We start from the raw sequence: 21,159 nt of genomic DNA on the forward strand, positions 1-21,159 counted from the left end.
AAGGGAACACAATGTGTGTGTGTATGTGTGAGTGAATGTGTGTGTGTGTGTGTGTGTGTGTGTGTGTGTGTGTGTGTGTGTGTTGCATTTGAGCGAGAGTCTCTTTTTGTATTTTTTATTTATTTATTTTTGAATATTCTCAAAATTTGCTGTTGCAGTCTTACCAGTCTCTCTCTTTCTCTCTCTCTCTCTCTCTCTCTCTCTCTCTCTCTCTCTGTGTGTGTGTGTGTGTGTGTGCATTTGAGCAAGTTTTATTTTTTCATTTATTGATTTTATGTGGAATATTCTACAAATTTGCTGTTGCAGTCGCCAGTTTATCTGTGTATGTGTTTGTGTGCGTGGGTGTGTGTGTGTGTGGGGGGGGGGGGGATCTTATTTGCACTCTTGATGTTCTAGAGTGTCACCCCTTTATTGCTGTACACTTTTTTTCAGCACAGTCGCTGATCTGTAGCTTGTACCACCAAAAGTTTCTCTGAGTTTTCCTATTTTTTCGTATTTCCCATTCATTTCCTATGTCGCCCGTTTTCGGGCGGGAGGAAGCTAAGTGTGACTTTTTTTTTTTACGACCCTTTAACATATCAGAATCATCTCCTTGATTTTTTTGTGTGTTCATATAGGTAATACAACAAAAGTCACCAAGTTTCATACCCATCCGATGAAGCAAAAAAATTAAACATTTCAAAACGTTTTCGGGCGAAGAAGCCCAGAGGGTTAAAGCAACACTATTGGCGCCATTAACCTTTGGCGCTCTAGCGGTTTATAAACAGAGCTGCACGCATCCCGCGGAAGAACATTTTAACCGGATCTACTTCTCTAAGTTTATGTCTATGGCGATTCACGCAGGTATGTGTTACTCCGCAGCGGCGACCCAACCAGGCTACAATAGTCCAAACATAATCACTTATTATAAATGTACAGTAGTGATCTGCGATAAGACAAAAATGCGGTTTGGTAGATGCATTCATGATGTACTCGCTCATCATATACATTTAGCAAATTTTGAACACAGAAAAAGTTACAAAGTTTTGCTTTAAATGATCATATCAATTACTTAAATTCGAAGAAGTGGTGCTAAAATTAAGTCAGAAATACTTTATTGCCTTAATGCTTTAAAAATAGCTGGGAAATCAATGTATCTAATTCATGGAAGGTTTCAGGGATGTATGCTATAACCAATTATTAAAATCATTATGATAATGTATTGCAGTTACATCAGTTCTCACTTTTATGTCCTTTCACTTCATATTTCTCTCTTTCAATTTTGATGTACTGAAAATGAAATTCAGCCTTTTCTCCCTTTCGTTTCAGAGCTGATGGAAGAGAACGAGGAGAGTGAAGAACTGAGTGAAGTGGAGGAGGAACATTACGACAAACCTGAAAAAAAACCTTTGAGTCGCTCAAAGACCAAAAATACATTTTTAAGGAAAAGTAGAGCCAAGAAATCTTTGACCTGCACTCAGTGTGGAAAGAATTTGACAAGCAAACGTAATCTTGATGTTCACATGAGAATCCACACCGGAAAGAAGCCGTTCACGTGCGATCAATGTGGGAAGGGTTTCACACAAAAAGTACACCTTCAAGGACACATGAGAAACCACACTGGAGAGAAATCCTATGCATGTGACCAGTGTGAGAAAACTTTCACCCACAAACACAGCCTTGTTATTCACTTGAGAGTTCATTCTGGAGAGAAACCATTCACATGTGATCAGTGCGGGAAGAGTTTCACACAAAAACCTCATCTTACGGCGCACATGAGGATCCACACCGGAGAAAGGCCTTACCCTTGCAATCAGTGCGGGAAGAGTTTCACGCAATCATCATACCTTACGCTCAGTGTTGGGAAGGTTACTTTGGAAATGTAATAGGTTACAGATTACAAGTTACCCTGTTTAAAATGTAATAGTAGTGTAACTTTTTCAATTACTTTATTAAAGTAATGTAACTAATTACTTTTGAGTACTTTTTGATTACTTTTCTAAATTTGTGAAAATTAAAGAATAATAAATAAAATCATATACATCAACTTAAATACAGTTATCTAATAAGCATGTGACGTATTCTGTGTAATAAACTCCTGAAACATTGGTGTTTTTTTTAAACTGCTGTCTCTGTACATGATGATAGTTTTCTCAAAATAAGTAAAATGCACATGAAGTGACACAGAGCAGTTCTAGAAATTATGTTTATGTGCTCGTGTACTCCTATATTGAGGCAGCAGAGGTTGAAAACACTGCAAGCTTCAGTAGGCCTATGTGTAGTAAATGAAACCATGTCTTTGCCATTAATTTACAGGAGGGGCGGACTGGGAAAAAAATTCAGACTGGAAAATTCAAACTCATACAAACAAATTCATGGACAAAACTATTTTTTTGTATGGACCTGACATAAAAAAGGTTTAAATCTTTAATTTGGGGACATGCAAAATAATTAAAAGTTTTCTCCTGAACTGCACCTTCACTTCCATTTTTCTCTTCAGTCTCTTTATTTTGCCCTGTTATCCATCTCTCTCGTGATTTTAATACTCAAGATTGAACAAAACTATACTTTACAATACAATACCCTACAATACTACAATATTTTTATAGAAAAATCCTAATACTGTACACGAGTCATGTTTTTCCCTTACAAAAAATTACCATGCTTTTATTAGCCTATATAAAAGTAAAATAACCTTGTTTTTTTTTTTTTTGCAAATGGATTTGTATTTATTTTTAAATAAATACATTTGTAAAATAATTTTACATTTTTGGTTATCACAGTTAAAAAATAGTAACAATTTTCTCTGGATTTATAGTTAAATATTAAAATGTTAATTTTCGTAAGGGTTGTGTTGTTGTCTGTCGTAGCTCCCCCTAAACCTATAAAAAAAAATCTGATTTTTTTTTCAGCTAAATTCCTACTGTAACATTACAACAGATAATAATGATGTCCTTTATATAGTATTTTGAGTGATGACTGATGAGCAACGTGCTGCTGCTTGATTAAATAAATAAAAAAACAAAGACAAAAAAGTATCTTTACAGATGAAACTGACCTGAAACCCTGAACAGTAGTTCTGCTTCTCTGCTCCAGCAATTCACTCTATTCTCTCTCTCTCTCTCTCTCTCTCTTAGTGATGGGATTTATGGCTCTTTGAGGGGATCCGGATCTTCGCGATCCGTTCCTTTCAAAGAGCCGTTCAAAAGAATATATATATAGTCAAATAGTCAATATAGTCAAATAATTAAAACTCAGATATCACACACCAATATCTGAGTTTGAATTATTCTGAAATATTGATTATTACCTCGTTTGTCATGTGTGGACTATATTCCATAGGGTTGCACAAATCCCTCTGCTTAGACAGTGACATCAATATTTTGGTCACTATTTTGGTGACATCACTATTTTTACTTTAGTACAAAGTGTGTGTGTGTGTGTGTGTGTGTGTGTGTGTGTGTGTGTGTGTAAAGCTACGTTGACTTATGTTATTCATACAATACCTACTCAAATAAACATCAAAAACAAAGCCGGCTGCAATGAATTTCTGTGCAAAACAGCTTTTACTACAAATACTTTCACACAAGAACATTGTTATCACACAAGAACATTTTGATAGAAAACAAAAAATATTGAAAGTAGATAAAATTAGAATAAATAAAATGGAAATGTCTACATACTACATACTATTACTACTGTAAACTTTGCAAATAGGACATCAGCCCCTTCAAGTCAATGAACAATAACAAAGTGGGCTGCAATGAACATGCACAACTAATAACTAATATCATCACGCTATAAAGGGTTTGCCTGCGCTGGGTGCGCCCCTCCCCCTATAACTGTTCTGTCTCGCGGAGGAGCTCATTTGTGTGCATCTGTGTGAAATACGCATAGGAAAAAAGAACGACAGAAAGAACGGCTCCCCTCCAGCCGCGACTCGGCTCCCATCGTTCATGTTTATGAGCCGTTCAAAAGAATCGGTTCGTTCGCGAACGTCACAACTCTACTCTCTCTCTCTCGCATTGATTACCGTTTGGCGGAGGCGCGGAGAGCGCGCGAGTCATGACTAACACTTCATGACTTATTAGAGATTTAATTATCAAATGGCGGATTCGCAAATGATCGCTTTAGTACATTCGGCAGGCAATTATACAATAATGATATTAAATAGCGGGCAAAATCGGCTGCCAGGCCACGGGGAATTGTCCCGGTTCTCCCGCGGTGTCCAGTCCGCGCCTGATTTCCACAGACACGCAGAATTTGCAAGTCATATATTGCATTTTTGGGGCTATATATTCACAGACACTAGTCGATGTCATGTTTTGATTCAAGTGTACTGACCTACTTTTGATTTAGTGATCCAAAATGTGGCATAATCCGTCCGCGTTAGGCATTTCGTTTTTATGACTGTATTCTACGAACCAGACTGTATTTCAGCATCCCGGAAATTATTAGGGCGGTATGTCTCAGAATAGTCAGTGCAATTTGGGAAAGAAATCAGTTAAATCTGTATGTGGATGTGTGTAAATATTCAAATGTAATCCCCTTTGTAATCGTAAAAAATTTCATAAGTAACTGTAATTTAATTACTCATTTTTTCTTAGTAACTGTAACTAATTACAGTTACAATAATTTTGTAATTACATTACGTAACGCCGTTACATGTAACTAGTTACTCCCCAACACTGCTTACGCTTCACATGAAGATTCACACTAGAGAGAAGCTGTACGCATGTGATCAATGCGGCAAAACTTTTCTGTGGGCTTCATACCTGAAGGATCACCTGAGACTTCATACAAAGGAGAAGCCACATTCATGTCACTTATGTGAAAAGAGTTTTTCACTTCTACAATATTTAAAAGAACATCAAAAAAACCATAATGATGTAAGAGAGCACATGTGCTTTGAGTGTGAAAAGACCTTTACTTCAGAGAACAATTTAAAACACCACCAGACGATCCACACTGGAGAGAAACCTTACAAGTGTTCACACTGTGACAAAAGATTCACTCAGGCAGAAAATCTGAAAACACATGAGAGGCTCCACACTGGAGAGAAACCGTACAAGTGTTCACACTGTGACAAGAGATTCAATCAGGCAGGAAATCTGAAAAGACATGAGAGGATCCACAGCAGTGAGAAGCAGCACACGTGTGATCAGTGCGGGAAGAGTTTCTCTGTTAAACACTTGAAGCAACATCTGAGGCTCCATGCTGCGGAGAAACCAGATCACCACAATCCACGTGATGAGAGGTTAGTTCAGTTATCTTCTTTTTCTTTCATATGAAAAGCATTCTTAAATCACAATGTACATCTTTATGTGCTGAACAGTAAAGTGTCTTCTGTGTAAGTCACTTTCCTAACAGCTACACTAAGCGTATTATATTAGAAGATATTTTGTTGTATGCTCTGTATCTGCATTAAAATTGTAACATTATTATAAGATACTGAGATAAAACAGGTTTGTATGTGCATGAATTTGTTCTTAACCTCATCCTAATGTTAGTGAATTTGGAGTATTGTAAATGAGCGGCCGCACAAGGTTAGTAGTTTGCATAAAACATGACCAAACCATCTCCATGTAGAGGTCTACACAGGTCCAAAAATTGAAAAGACCCGGACCTGTCAATTATTTGAAAACTAGACCCGAACCCGGCTGGGAAGACACAGACCCGACTGGACCTGATCGGCACATCCACAGCAAATTGCTATTAACAAGTCGATAAACAAGTTAGATATTTTAACTTTTGTCTTATCTAATGTAAATAAGCCCTCTCCCTTGTACCTGATGCACACAATCCTCCTTGCCAAGAAAGCTCCATCCATGTTATTCCTCTCTTGAATCCACTCATTATTCCAGCTTCAAAATCCACTCGCTGTCATGAGATAATTTTTATATCTCATTATGAGAATCTATCTAAATAATTTTGAGAACGTTTCTGATTATTACATAACAGTATCTCATTATTGCAAGAAAGTGTGTCATTATGAGATTTAAGCAATTATGAGAAAGTATGTGATTTTTATGTGATGTGTGTTATTATTATAACAAAGATTCTCTTTATCATGACTCTGATTTTTATATTACTCAGCTGTGCTGGAAACAGACTGAAAAGTAGCACTGCGCAAAAATTTCGGTTTCTGGAGGCTGCTTTGGAGGTAGCTTTGACAAAACTTGTGTTTTTTTGTATGTAATTCGTCTTAGAACAAACCCAATTCCCAAAAAGTTGGGATACTGTACAAATTGTGAGTAAAAAAGGAATGGAATAATTTACAAATCTCATAAAGTAATATTTTATTCACAATAGAATATAGCAGTGGCGACTCTTGGCAATTCTCTCAGGGGGGGCAAATGTTTGCTCAATTACTGAGTATAGGTCACCCATTCAATTGATAAATTAACGGCTAGTTAAAGATTTAAAGGGAACTGAACTACTATAGTATTAATAAAAAATAAACTGACATTAACAATCATTCTCTTGCTCTCCTTATGTTTCTATATGTGTTTTAACATAATTCAGCTGCAAATGAAGACTGGCGCCAGGATGTAGTTTTTCCAAAAACAACGTTTTACTTCTATTTCAATTTAATAAGAAATAATTGAAGTCACATAAATCACTGTTTACATAACTCACTTATATTACACTGCTCCCTACTATAAATATGCATCTTTGCTCTTTCGTGTTATTTGTTGACAGAAATCTCCCGATAAATAGGCGGTACTAAACAAAACGCGACTTGGCGCTGATTGGACTATTTAGAGGCAGAACAAACAGTCTAGAATAGTGAAAGCTAGTGTAACACTGCGGTTAAATGTAAAAGAAAAAAAATCCCTCCTTTTCCTTTGGTGGTGCATCGCCCAATCGCCCTAATGGAGAAATATATATAACATATCAAATGTTGCAAGTGAGACATTTTGAAATGTCAAAATTTGGGACAGGTAGCAATAAAAGGTTGGAAAAGTTACATTTACCTGTAAAGAACAGCTGGAGGACCAATTTGCAACTTATTAGGTCAATTGGGAACATGATTGGGTATTGTTTTATGGTGTCTCCTTTATCTATACACCTTTTACCTGTTTATTTATTATTCTCAGGTAGGTAAGGAAAGTCGACCCTGGACAAAACTATAAGCATTTCAAAAATACTTACAATTTGCTCAGAAGACTTCCCTGTGGTCAGTTCTTGCTTACGGCTCTTAAATTACTACCATTACTACCAGTTTTGCTGGCTGATTTCATCCTAACATCTTCAAGCTAAAGTACAGTTCAACATGTTATTTAAACTTATGATATTTTGCAATAATCATATACACAGTGCCGTCATGCATCAGTAAGCTGGTATGAAACACATCCATATAGTTTTCAACCCAAACTCGAGCATTCTTTCTTTCCCCTTGCACTCTTTTTTTTTTCTCATTTCCAGATACAGTAGTATCAGGTGACCAAATATTTGTGCTCTGCTTGACAATGCTAAGATAGTGTCCCAGATCTTGCTCTCAACAATCGTCCGTTCGTAATTTCATGTACACAGGCCCCAATAAGACGCCCCCAGGGGTCCTCACTCAGAAACGTGCGGCTCTTCCCCTCTCTCTGACTTCCTCTACAGAAGCCAAGAGAGGGGATCTGGCTTTCCAGGCATACCTTCTGGTGTGCGAGCCGCTTGTTTGATCCTTAGCACCTTGGGGCGTGAAGGCGGGCTGCGTCGGAGTTAAATCCTCTTCCTCCAGGAATTCCACAAATTCCTCTGCCTATAATAAAAAGCAGTTCATCAAATTTGACCACTTTTACAACTTCAGCTGTAAATTTATTATGCAAGCAGTGCACAAGAATCTAATCCCCCGATCTCCAATCTGTACCAGTCTTTACGTTCAAAAAGATTATACGTTTTTTTTTCCAATTCCAGTTCCCTTATCTGGCCGGCATGCTTTGACCTTCTCGTCAAAGCAAGTTTTCAAGCACTCCAGCTCCGTTCCCAGACCTTTGGGGTCAACTAGGAGCCATTTACTTTGAATGTCATCCATATTTCTCTTAATACGGTATGACCATAGATAATCGACGCCTGAATTTCCCAGCTGTTGTTGATAAGTCATGTTATCAACGTGCAATCTTGAACCATCAATTTTGCCTTTACTAGATAAATCACCAAAGGTCTTGTTCCAAGACCAAACTTTATGTCTGCCATGTACCAGCAATTTACGGTGTTTAATGTCATCTAGACATGCATCGCATTTAATCACATATTCCCTGTCCACAAACGGTTTACTTTTCTCCAAGCCGCTGTGTCATTATTACTTCAACTTTAGCGAAACTAATTCTACATTCTTGGCAGAGAACACACAAAGCTGCTTTTATTCCTCCAGGAGTTTTGTGATATTGATATCTCTGTATTTGTGGCATTTTAGCATGGCATTTTAGTTTCAATTCTAATCACACCTCTCTGGTTATTAATCTCAACCAATTTAACGAGCTCATTGTTACTCTTCCTGTTAGAATTAAATTTTCTTGTCCTTGTTTTTAACCAAGACCAAATTCCTCTCACTCCAGAGGCCATTATCTGCTAATTCCACAGTATGTTTATCAACTATTTTAATTATTTTATCCTTCTTAGTAATTAAATCTCTAAAAACTGTTTATTTTTATGTTTATTGTCTAACCTGATCCAGACGTGGTCTCCTACTCGGCAAGAGTCTTCTTGCTGGTCTTTTGACGTTTGATCTCTAAAAAGATGAACATAAAACATTAAATCTTCCATATATTCATCCCATCTATCATTACAATTGGCCCGTTTCCAGCTTTTTATAATCCCTATAGATCTCTCAGCTATTGCGTTTGACTCTGGGCAATATCTTATAGATTTAATTAAACTGATATGTTTTTCAGTTACAAAGTCTTCAAACTGTTTTCCTATAAAATATGTGCCGTTGTCAACCCTAATTTTTTCTGGCCGGCCCCAAGCTACCAGTAATTCATTGACATCTTTAATAATTGCATTTGCTTTTGTCTCTTTTAAAGGCTTTCCCAAAATTCGGCCCGTAAAGCCATCTACTACCACCAATAGATATTTATTACCGTCTTTAGACCTTGGGATCAAAGGTCCAGCGATGTCCAAAGACCATTCATGGTTAACTCTGTCTGGTATAATAGCTCCAAAATCACTTCGTATTGTTTTATTATAGCCTTTACGCATGCACTGTTTACAATTTAACCTTATGTTTCTATATTTCTGTCTCCAGTTAGAAATATGTATTTTATTATCTGTCAAAACTTTGCCAACTAAATTTACACTTGAGTGTATAAGTTGGTCATGTATTTTCTGTATTATATTACCTTCTGTTTCTTTAATCACTACTATTCATCTCATGCACGCTAATTTATCAACTTCATTATTTCCTTTGTCTGCCTAGGAATATCCTTGCTGATGTATCACTGTAACGTCAAAATCACCTATTATTTTTTTTTGTATCTCTTGCCATAATGTTGCGTGTTCAATTTGCTTACCTTTTGACTTGGTGTAACTGGTCTCATTCCAGATTTGCAAATTGTCATTAATTCCTGTTGCAACTGCAATCCGTCACTATTATGGCCTGTAAATAATTTTTTTCAGTGTTTTCAAAGCCTGGAACACTGCCATGAGCTCTGAGTACTGTCCTGTGCCTTGCGCTACTCCCTCTTTTGAAGCTATGACCTTGTTGCTCTGTTTCAGAATGAAAGCCCAGTGAGCTTCCTTTTGCTGCTAATAAATTTTCATCATAAAGAGGAAGATGTGACAAAGAAGACCCAAGACAGTTGAGCAACTAGAAGTCTGTATTAGACAAGAATGGGACAACATTCCTATTCCTAAACCTGAGCAACTTTTCTCCTCAGTCCCCAGACGTTTACAGACTGTTATGGTTACGTCCTACTAGTGTCTAGGGTTCTTGTCTGAACGTAACAAAATTAGGATTTTAAAGAGCATTAGTCAGGGCCCTGCCACAGCACCACAACAGCAAGAATCGTTTTAAGGCTTTTATTTAAAAGCTCTTAACAGAAAGAACGTGTACATCCATGTCAAAACTTTAGGGGAACAAAGACTTCAGAAGGGGGCAATGCCAAAATAACAAACAAAAGTTTAGTCTACCTGGAAATTGAATTCTTAATAAGCTTCACAAAAAAAATGACAGAAATGTACACTCACTCCCTACCGAACCACAAACCAGGAGAAAACAGGATTACAAAACAAAATGGCGCCCACCTCCCTACAGTTCCCAAGTAACACAAAAAAAGTAAACAATCAGGAGAATAACAGCCTGAAAAGGGAAAAAAAAGGGGTGGCTTTATAACAGTGAAATGTTAGGGGCGTCTCACCAGCAACAGAGCTCTTAGGCATCAGCATTCAACAATGAGCAGACTACAGCATTCAACAATGAGCAGACTACAGCATTCAACAATGAGCAGACTACAGCATTCAACAATGAGCAGACTACAGCATTCAACACAACAGTTTCAAACAACTGGACCGGGCAGGACACAGACCAAGCTCTGGAGAAATGTTCTCCCCGATTGAGAGTTCTGCTGGCTTTTATGCTGCTTCCCTCCTGGTTGGTAAGCAGGTGCAGCTGGGGACGCAATCAGCTACCTGCCAGAGTGAAAGAGTGGGAGGAGCCAAAGGAGAGCAGGATACACAAAACAAAAACAACAGGAAGAAAGAAACACATACCACAGTACCATGCAGGTCTCACAAATATATATACGTCCTTGGACGTAACAGTTATAAAAAGAAGAGGGGATGCCACATAGTGGTAAACATGGCCTTGTCCCAACTTTTTTGAGATGTGCTGATGCCATGAAATTTAATATCAACTTATTTCCCCCCTAAAATTATATATATATATATATATATACATATTATACATATTATACATATATACATAATACACATACGATACACTGGTGTCACGGTTCGGTACGGTACGGTTCGGTACGTTTTAGATACAGCAAAAAGAAAAAAATGGCAGATAAATTTCCTTGATTATTTAAAAACGTTTTATTTATTAAAACTAACAAAGTATGATTATTATTTTTTTTTACATTGAACAATGATGGAGCTAGTCTTTACCCATCTTCTATGGTGTTTTCTTAGCAGCATACTGTATAAAACAAAAACAGCTCCTTATAAAAAAAATGAAAATGTTATGTTGTTGTAGTAGTTATGAACAAATACAAAGATGTAACTCTTTTTATATGGAACTCTATAACTCTTTATATTGAGTGTGTTTTTACTCAATTGGTTCTCTATTTGGGCTTATGTTTTTTGGAACAAAGCAGGAATTACGGTCTGTTCTTACAGAGTAAGGTCTCATATCCGCGGCTATAACGTAAATGTACCAATCGCCACGGTGATGTATTTTGCCCTGTTTGAATCTGTTGGAAATGTCTGTCTAAATGCTGCGTGGATAGTTTGTTGCATTTATGTTTCTCCTTTTTTTGTCTTGTTCCAGATATTGACACACTAGGGTGATGTCGGCGTAAATGAGTTGACATGTTTGAAGTATTCCCCCTGGTTTACCCTATTGTAATGTAGCAGATGCGACATACCATTGTTTTTTTTTATCCACCACTGTCTTGCCATCACCATTATAGCTTACAGGGAATCCAAAGTGCACCCAAACACCAGACCTGTTGGTTATTGGAGGATCTTCTATTTCTGGTCTGTTAAACGCATTAGCCATTTTGCACCGAGCCTTCAGCGCGTACTGAGTGAGCGAGCGCCTGACTGAGTAGCCTAACATTAACACATAAGTTGGTGTTTTTTTTTCTTCTCAGTTTAAACATTTGATATGTCATCTATGTTGTATTCTGAATAAAATATTGAAATTTGAAACTTCCACATCATTGCATTCTTTTTTTATTCACAATTTGAACAGTGACCTAACATTTTTGGTATCGGGTTTGTATTTAGTGTATAGTGTGAAATATTTATTGTTCATCTCACATCATCTCTATTAGAAATGGAACTTGTTTGTTTTTTGCCAGAACTTCCACAAATCAAACAAGAGTTCACAGAAGAAGCAGAGGACAGAGAGAAGATGAGGGATCCAGAATCCTGCAGAATGAACCATCATGATTCTGAAGAACAAACAGGTTGGTGTTTATTCTCATTCATCATTCATTATGCTGACAAAGCTTGTGCCATGCAGTAAATGATGTGATTGCTTACAGATTACATGTCAAGTGTGCGCCATACACTAGAGTTTCATGGCCAAACTACTGATTTATAACACAATCTTCATTGCATTAAAATAGATCATAATTCTGCACAGCAGTTGACCAGATTTGATGGGATTAAAATGACAATCCCACTTGGTTTAATGTTTCTTCTATAAATATAAAAAATCTTAAGAGCAGTTGTTGAAGGAGACAGAAATAATACAGCTAAAGTTGTACTTTAGCTGTACAACTTTAGCTGTACAAGAAAATTTTACACAGAAGAATGCCTTACTACTATTAGTGTTCTCTTGTTGGTCTGATTGCGTCTTCTGTCCTCATTTGTAAGTCGCCTTGGACTGCTAAATGATTAAATGTAAATGTAACCGTGCCAAATTATACAACTTCAAGCTGTCGTGTCCGTTATACATTACTGTCCGTCAAGCAGGTAACATTATTATTGCTAACATGGAGGACTCATTGAAAAATACATTGGCATCATCTGTTTTAAAGAGTAAATAATCACTTCATCGAATGTTTAAGTGAATACTCAATACTAGCCAAAAACTATCCCAATCGCGTTTCGAGGGGGTTCCCTGGTTACAAAGAAAAGGAAAAATCAAGTTGCGGGAGGTAAAATACACATTTTTTGGCGGGGTTCCTCTGGTAAAATATGCATGCATTATTGGGGTCGCTTCAACTTGAAGACATGAATAACAACCTGCATAAACAGTGTTAAAGTAGTCCAGTTCGACTTGGCAATACTTAGGTGACGTAAAAGAGGAAAGCAGGTGTTTGGACCAAAGCATTGTGAAGCAAGGGCAAGGGAGGGGAGTCTCAAAATGTTTCTAAATTTAAAACGCATTTTTGGCACGTTTGCATTTGTGTTGTTTTACTACTTACAAGGTAATTTAAAGTATAAAAGGTCATTTACAATATGCAGCATGGTTTTTAATAATATTTTTAGGGGGGAGAACCCTCAGATGGAGGGGTCCTGACCCACCTGGGATTTTCGCCAATGGGTGACACCAAACGTGACACGATAAAGACATTTCTTCCATCGAAATCTGTCCTTATCAGCTGCAGCGGATGACCTGACAAAGAAACATCCTCCAAAGTTATCGAAAATAATCGGTAAGTTTTTTTAACTTTCTTAATGAGTTTGTATCACTCAGTTCTTCTTTATAAGTATAGTGTTTTTTAATTTTTTATATGAACTCAGTTTTCTTGTGCTGCCACAGTTCAGGGAGTTGAAGACTCCAATATCTAATCTAATCTAATATACATTTTTAACTGGTTCTTTATTGTTATCCATAATACATTTTTCTTCTCTTCTTCTCTTGAGATGTGCTGGCCCTCTAATACGTCAGTAAAGAAAGAGTTTGCTCTCATTTGTTTAAACTTTTACTTAATTTTTATATTTGCTTCCAGTAATAATTGAATAAACTTATTTTATCAACATCTTATGGTTATTGCCTGTTTTTAATTTCTTGTTGATCATGCTTGTTTCAGGAATAATTTCTTAGTTTTAGTTTCGAAGGCCGTGTAGTCTTATGTTTGCTTTTGGGGATTTCCATGTCTTACATTTCTCAATAAGTGCCTAATAAATTTCACCAAAAACGTTGACTTCTCTCATTTACTCAGCGTTGAGTCTTTAACATTTTACAGGCTCATTTCTGAATTGGTTTCTGGTTCAGCAATACTTGTATCTTTTCTAGCTTCATCCTACTGAAATACACATTTAGTGCTGCAGGTATGGAAAATTTGTATTAATCTGAGTGAAAGTAGCTTTATTGTTCATCCCAAAAAGGCAAAAAATCACTTTCACTGGTGAACGAAGTGGACGAACCCCATGTCTCATTTGAGTCTCACATGGCCTGTGTGGATCTCCCAATCACAAACTCGACAGTCTGGTTTTAATCAGAGGATGTAGGTTGACGAATATCTTTTAAATGCCTGCTGCTTGCTTTTGATAAAAAGTGTAGTGTAGTATAGTTTCCCATTCAACTTGCTAAAACAGTGATTGACAGAAATCAGAAGGTCCCACATGATGTGCCACGTGCTCCACTTTGAAGCTACAGTAAATTTATGTATGTAATAGAAACCCTTCACGTTTCTACTTTTGAGCTATCTTGTTTATTTCTTTTCAGTGTGTGAATCAGAAATTAAAAAATTCTCTTTTTCTGTCGTTAACTTCAGATTCACACAGAACTAAAGCTCCACACCATCCTGTGTACAATAATGTTGATCTTGATCAGATTTTAAGATCATATGTTCAGATAATAATATGAATACTAATAATATTAAGAACTGTAATATTAAATCACCACACAGCATCTGATGAGGCAGACAAAGAGTTAAACGTGAAACCAGATGATAAAGATGCTGAAGCTCCACCCTCTTACATCACTTACCAGGAAGTGACTGTCTTATTTCTCCTCTCTCTTCTCTACTGATCAAATCACAAAAAAAATCAGTAATCAGTGGAGAATGAAGAGAAACACTTTGAAGGATTTTTCAGCCGTTTTGTTTCTGAAAAGACAGCTCATTTTTGAGATTTTTTTTAATCATCATTCAAAAAGTAAAAAACTGATTCACTATCTTTAGAAGAGCTTTCTTGTCCTGTATGCTATGAAATCTTCAAGGCTCCTGTTATTTTATCATGTAGTCACAGTTTCTTTAAAGAGTGTCTTCAACAGTTTTGGAGAACCAGGGATACTCAGGAGTGCCCTGTCTGCAGGAGAGAATCATCACATGCTGAACCTCCATATAATCTTGCATTAAAAAACTTGTGTGAATCGTTCCTGAAGCAGAGAAATGAGAGGCATTCATCAGGGGAGTTCTGCAGTTTACACAGTGAGAAACTCAAACTCTTCTGTCTGGAAGACAAACGGCCTGCGTGTGTGGTGTGTTTTACATCACAACGACATGACAATCATAAATTCAGACCCATCAGTGAAGTGGTTTCATCACATAAGGTAAGACAGATACAGGTGCTTCTCAAAAAATAATTATTTCAGTAATTCAGCTCAAATTGTGAATTGGTGGGTTTTTGTTAAATGTGAGCCAAAATCATCACAATTAAAAGAACCAAAGACTTGAACTACTTCAGTCTGTTTGCATTTAATTTATTTAATACACGAGTTGAATTACTAAAATAAATGAACTTTTCCACTACATACTAATTTATTGTGATGGACCTGTGTATGATTTTTATTTCTATATATTGTACTGTGGTCCCACCATATACGTATGTGTGTGTGTGTGTGTGTGTGTGTGTGTGTGTACTGTATGTATGTATATCTGTATATGTATACCAAGGTCTGGAATTGTGTGACGTCAGTGGGTTAAATTATTATATATACAAACAAATTACTTTGTACCATTTTGCCTATATTGTGCTTAACATATATGAACATATCACACACATTCCTGGTGTCTCATAGATTTTCACTTTAAATTTCAGGAGAAGGTCAATACAGCACTGATGACCTTAAAAAAGAAACTTCAACACAAGGAAAACATTAAAGGAGAGTTTGAGAAAACACTTCGACACATCAATGTGAGGATTGATTTTTTTTTTCTTTTTTTACATAATTGCAAATTTGATTGGAGCAGCTGAATTGGGTTGTCTGACATAAATGCATGTCCTCTTATTGACTGGAAAACACAATCACACACGTGCACACAGTCATTTGTATAAAACATCTATTAGCTGGCTGCTTCATGGGCAGAAATATGTGGCAATCTCATTAGCTACAAAGCAAAAACCCCAATGTCATTACTCTCAATATTAAAAAAATAAAAACTCCCCTTTCACTCAGCGTGTGTGAAGTGAACAGCACAACATCCCACCAGTGCCTGTTTAAGACTCATTACTCACATTTCACTGCTGGTTATATATCCTCTATATAATCGTGTATGTGATGAATAAAATTCTTGAATCTCATTAACCACCAGACGACTGGTTTTGGGTGCGGGAAGAGGCACTTTTCCTACTTTTTTTTTTTAAGTAATCAGCACTGCACAACAGTTCATATGCTGGTCGTCACCTAATAAATAAATATCACATGTGCTTTTTAAAACATTATGCGACAACAGCGCGAAACCCTGTATATTCATGCAGTGTGCGCATGTCAAAGGAGTAAATCTGATTAAAACCTAGTGACATATAAGTGCGCATATCAACCCAATCACTTTATTTAGCTTTCATGTAAACAATACGTTCGGATTCGTCAACCAGAATGAATTCTATCCGATGGAAGCAAAAACTGTTCATGTAAATGCAACTAGTGATTCAGCTCATTATTATTTCAGTAACTCTTAATTGTTGCTTAATTATCTAGTCTTAATTAATTTTGATTATCCTATTTTGATGCAGTTGTGGCCTAAATGGTTAGAGAGTCTGACTGATAACCCAAAGGACATGTAACCCAGCAGGTACCGAGACTCTCTTCCACCTTTAATACCCATGACTGAGGTGCCCTTGAGCAAAGCACCAAACCCCCAAGTCCTCCCCAGTTCATGAGCCCAATAGCCTCTCAGCCATATTAGGTCGAACTGACACATATTACCTGATGAAAAATGGGAGCAAAAAGAGTCCATCCATTCATTCTCCACACCACTTGTCCCACTAGTCGATTCCAGTATTTCAGGCCAAGGCAAGGAAACACACTTGACAGATGGCTAGTCCACATTCAAAAAGAGAAATAGTCTTTGACTATTGTAAGTTTACATTATTAAACTGATGTTAATATTTCACTTTTAGCAAGTTTTCAAACCTCAAGCGCCACCACAAATATTAAATTTTAATATAAAATGTTTGTTTTTATTCATACATGGTTGCCATGCTTTAAAGTCCCGTCAGTTAAAAATTCTAATTCATGTTTCTTAAGTTCAGTAGATGTGCTTTCAAAAGATATCACTTCAAATTATATCAGTATCAATTGTTTCTCATTAAAAAGTATTTAAAACTTAATTTGCAAAATGAAGCTGATGAAATTTAGGTATTTGTGTCTCCAGAATAAGACAAGTGAGATGACTGAAATTAATGTGGTTTGATTTCAGTCTCAAGCTGAGCACACAGAGCGTCAGATTAAACAGCAGTTTGAGAAGCTTCACCAGTTTCTCAGAGATGAAGAAGAAGCTACAATCACTGCACTGAGGAAGGAAGAGGAGCAGAAGAAGCAGATGATGAAGGAGAAGCTGGAGGAGATCAGCAGACACATCTCAGCTCTTTCACACACAATCAAAGACACAGAGGAGATGATGAAAGCCAGTGATGTCTACTTTCTGAAGGTCTGGTTTCAGATCATTGATTGATTGATTGATTGAGTTGTTGATGATCAATGGTGTGTTTGTTCGGCAGGAGTTTCCAGTCTCAATGGAAAGGTGAGTGATCTGCTGGTGTCTCTGGTCTCTCTACTTCTGAAGTCAAAGGTCAGTTCTGATCCTGAATGTTCTTCCAGAGTCCAGATCTCACAGCCGGATCCACAGACACCTTCTGGAGCATTGATTCATGTGCCACGATACTTGGGAAACCTGCCCTTCAGAGTCTGGAAGAAGATGCAGGACATCGTCCAATACAGTGAGTCTGCAGAAGTTTTGAGCTCACATACAGATAAACAAATGCATAGCAACTGTCTGATGTGTTTGATTAACAGGATGTCATAATTCATAATCATAATCTGTGTATAATTCACTCCTGTTATACCATGTTATGTGAACATCAGAATAAAATTGTCTTTTGATTGTGTCCCATCAGCTCTTGTGATTCTGGATCCAAACACGGCTCATAGAGATCTTGTTTTGTATGATGTTCTGGACGGTGTGAGTCACAACAAGAACATTCAACCTGTTCCTGATAATCCAGAGAGATTTAACTGGTATCCCTGTGTTCTGGGTTCAGAGGGTTTTAACTCAGGAACACACTGCTGGGATGTGGAGGTTAAAGGGTGTTTAGTCTGGATTCTTGGAGTAACTACAGCATCAAACCAGAGGAAGGGACGTGATTGTTTTAACACTGATGTCTGGAGTGTGGAGTATGAACAGGGAGGACTGTCTGGACCTTTTAACTTTCGTGTTGAACAGTACCTTGAGTATGTGAGAGTGCACCTGGACTATGACAGAGGAACGGTGTCATTCTCTGATCCTGTAACTAACACACATCTACATATATTCACAACCACCTTCACTCACACACTCTTTCCATTCTTTAGTTGTTATCCCTCTCTGAAGATCTTACCCTTAAATACAAGGATCACTTACTTTTAGGCTTAAAGATGGCTTAAGGTGGGATGTTAATGAGTTAATTTGCTGAAATTAGGAGCTGAGCCCACCTAAATATCTGTCTAGCCCACCCAGTAATAATTTTGATAAATATTACATTAATCTTTTTGTGCAATGATTAAAAGCAATCAGAGGCTGACTGCATGTTGAGAAGTTTATAGCAGAACTAACTTCCTCAACCAATTTTAAAATAACAGCAGAAAATTGCAGTACTTTTCCTCGTATTATTTATTATTATTTAGTAATTTAGCAGATGCTTTTATCCAAAGGGACTTACAAATGAGGACAACAGAAGCAATCAGCTGTAGCATTAAGTTCGCAAAACATGCATCAGATACAAGGAAGACAGACTGGGCTGGATCTTTTGCAATTATTCACAATGTACAAAATTACACAAGATGCAAACCCTTTTGATTAATTTGGTCCAGTTTGGTGAACTCATTCAACCAATATATGAAAGTTATAATTACCACTTGCTCCTGTTCTATGATATGTTCTAGGTCACCATGATTTTGCCAAGTAAGACATGTTCCTGGATCAACATTATTGTCCAAAAATATAAACTTAACCCAATCCCTGCCCCTAAATCTAGCCCTACCGATAATTTATTCCTAAAATCAGTGGGAAATGATGGCTGATTAACAAGAGTGTAGAAGCACCTAACCCTGATCTTAAGCCTAAATCAGATATTTCTTGAAAAGTTGTCTCAAAATCTCAATTCTGATTGGTTGATTGGAATGTTGTTCCAGGAACATGTTGTACTTGGTGAAATCATGCTCACCATATGTTCTCCTTCAGAGAGCGTGTGAGTTACAAACAGAGCCAAGTTGTAAACATGTGATCAGCGGCACTGTAATGCACTCACATCATTTAATCTCCTAAATATATGCATTGGCATTTTTTTCTTAGCCTGTCAACTGTGATTATTTGAAAAAAAAAAAAAAAATATATATATGTATATATGAAATTTTATTTGAAAAAGCTAATAGTAAAAAGAGGACACCTCACCCAGCCATAATTTGAGCCTTCCTTTCTTTCATTAAACATGATGCTAATAGTTGAAGAGTTTCTCTCACCTGTGATAGTCTCAAACCCGGGGCCCAGGGGCGTGTCTATGTGGTGGCCAGGGTGGCATCACACAGACAGGCCCCTCCCACGATACTTTGATTGATCGTTTGAGACTGGACTGGTGTCTTACCTTAGACCAGCCCTGACTGAGCTGTCATTAGTCCACCATTATTTCACAGTTGGAGCAGATATAGACAAGAATGTCTCCTAAGTGATTGAGTTGTTCTGTTGTTGGATGTAATAATGAACATGGCAGTCATAGCACCTTAATGCATCTGTTCACGCAAACTATTTGTAATCCAGCTTCACCAACAGAAGACGTGAGTATAAGGTTTTTTTTAATGTATCTTTGCATATTGCCTTTCCTAATAATGTGCCAATTAGCAAGTTTCACGATGAATGTTGTTAAAGTAAACATCCCTCATAGAGCAGCTCAGAAAAGAGGGGCGGGGTCAGCAGAGCTCATCTGCATTTAAAGGAAAATGCTACAAACGGCTTGCTCTGAAAAGAGCTGTTTTTGACAAGGTAAAAAGGATGTTTTACACTACCATTGAGAAATTTTCACTCATCTGTCCCTGTAACATCCAGATAAGATTCACATCACCTCTGTGATTTATCTGCTAAGGAACTACATTTACATGTTGTACAAGTAGTTGCTGATGTGTTAACTGGCATTTTATCCAACACAAATGCTCTTCAATTTAATAACAGTACTAATTGGGCCAATAAAACATAACTTATCTTTAGTTACTTTATGTAGAATTGTTTATTTACATTACTTACATTTAACTAATGTAAACAGTGTTGAAAATGCAAATTCTAACAGTGCATACATCACTCACTCTCTCAGACATCCATTTAATGTCTATTAGATGTGCTCATCTGCAATTCTTATTGAATATTTTCCTCTCAGAAGTTATATGGACAATGAATAGGCTAACTGTCGGTAAGATGTACATGGTTTATGTAAATCCACTTTAGAGACATCGAGTACTTGAACATGACTGCAGCTCCACTGTTAGCAAAATCACAAATATATTTTATCTAGCATCTTTACACCTTCAACAGCTCTACAGTTTACTCTAAAGTAAAGTTTTTCTTTTTTTGTCAGGTCAGATATTCTGCAGAGCTTTTATTTAAATATGGCATTTTTTTTTAAGTGTAATTATTTAATGTTTGAGTATTTATTGGTCAGATATGAGAACGCTGAGCATGCTTTTTAAATGTCTGTGTGGCTGCACCTCATCAGGGATCAGGCATAATATTTTATGAATAGGCTGTTGTTACTTTTTCTGATTCGGAGAGACCTTTTAAGACTGAAAATGAATCTGCTTGTGTTTGTTATTTTATTTTTCTGTTTATGTGTTGTCTGTTGTAGTGTTGAAGTTAAGTAGAGTTGGTTGTGCCAGATTTAAATCTACAAACATGATGTTGTACATGAATTTGTTTTATGTAGGTGAGAGAGCTTTACATTCTTCAAGCTCATGAAAAAAAAATCTGTCTACTTGAGGCGTCCAGTTCTCCATAATACTGGTCAATTTCACAAACAGACTACTATTTCATAACAATGTTATATAACGTTGACTGAAAGAATGCACTTTGTACACTTTCTCTCATTTATTTCCATCGATCCTCT

General features: G+C 36.9%; 2 protein-coding genes across 5 annotated transcripts in view; both read left to right on the top strand.

Annotated features, from left to right (window-relative positions):
* The window catches only part of LOC132158112 (gastrula zinc finger protein XlCGF57.1-like), a 129,963-nt gene that overhangs the window by 15,587 nt on the left and 93,217 nt on the right, over positions 1–21,159 (top strand). The window lies entirely within an intron of this gene.
* LOC132130924 (E3 ubiquitin-protein ligase TRIM35-like) lies at positions 828–19,371 on the top strand. The gene is made up of 10 exons (XM_059542835.1): positions 828–843; positions 1,309–1,568; positions 5,070–5,236; positions 6,076–6,142; positions 14,765–15,145; positions 15,634–15,729; positions 17,235–17,465; positions 17,536–17,558; positions 17,636–17,754; positions 17,932–19,371. Exons 1-10 carry the CDS (start codon positions 828–830, stop codon positions 18,438–18,440), a joined length of 1,869 nt encoding a protein of 622 aa, XP_059398818.1. The 3' UTR covers positions 18,441–19,371.

The sequence above is a fragment of the Carassius carassius genome, chromosome 1 (genome assembly GCF_963082965.1).
Source record: "Carassius carassius chromosome 1, fCarCar2.1, whole genome shotgun sequence".
Lineage (NCBI taxonomy): Eukaryota > Metazoa > Chordata > Actinopteri > Cypriniformes > Cyprinidae > Carassius > Carassius carassius.

Excerpts from the sequence above, each read along its gene's own strand:
- LOC132130924 (XM_059542835.1), top strand. Across the intron at positions 17,466-17,535 it reads GTGATGTCTACTTTCTGAAG|GAGTTTCCAGTCTCAATGGA; the intron begins GTCTGGTTTCAG and ends TTTGTTCGGCAG. Across the intron at positions 17,559-17,635 it reads TTTCCAGTCTCAATGGAAAG|AGTCCAGATCTCACAGCCGG; the intron begins GTGAGTGATCTG and ends ATGTTCTTCCAG.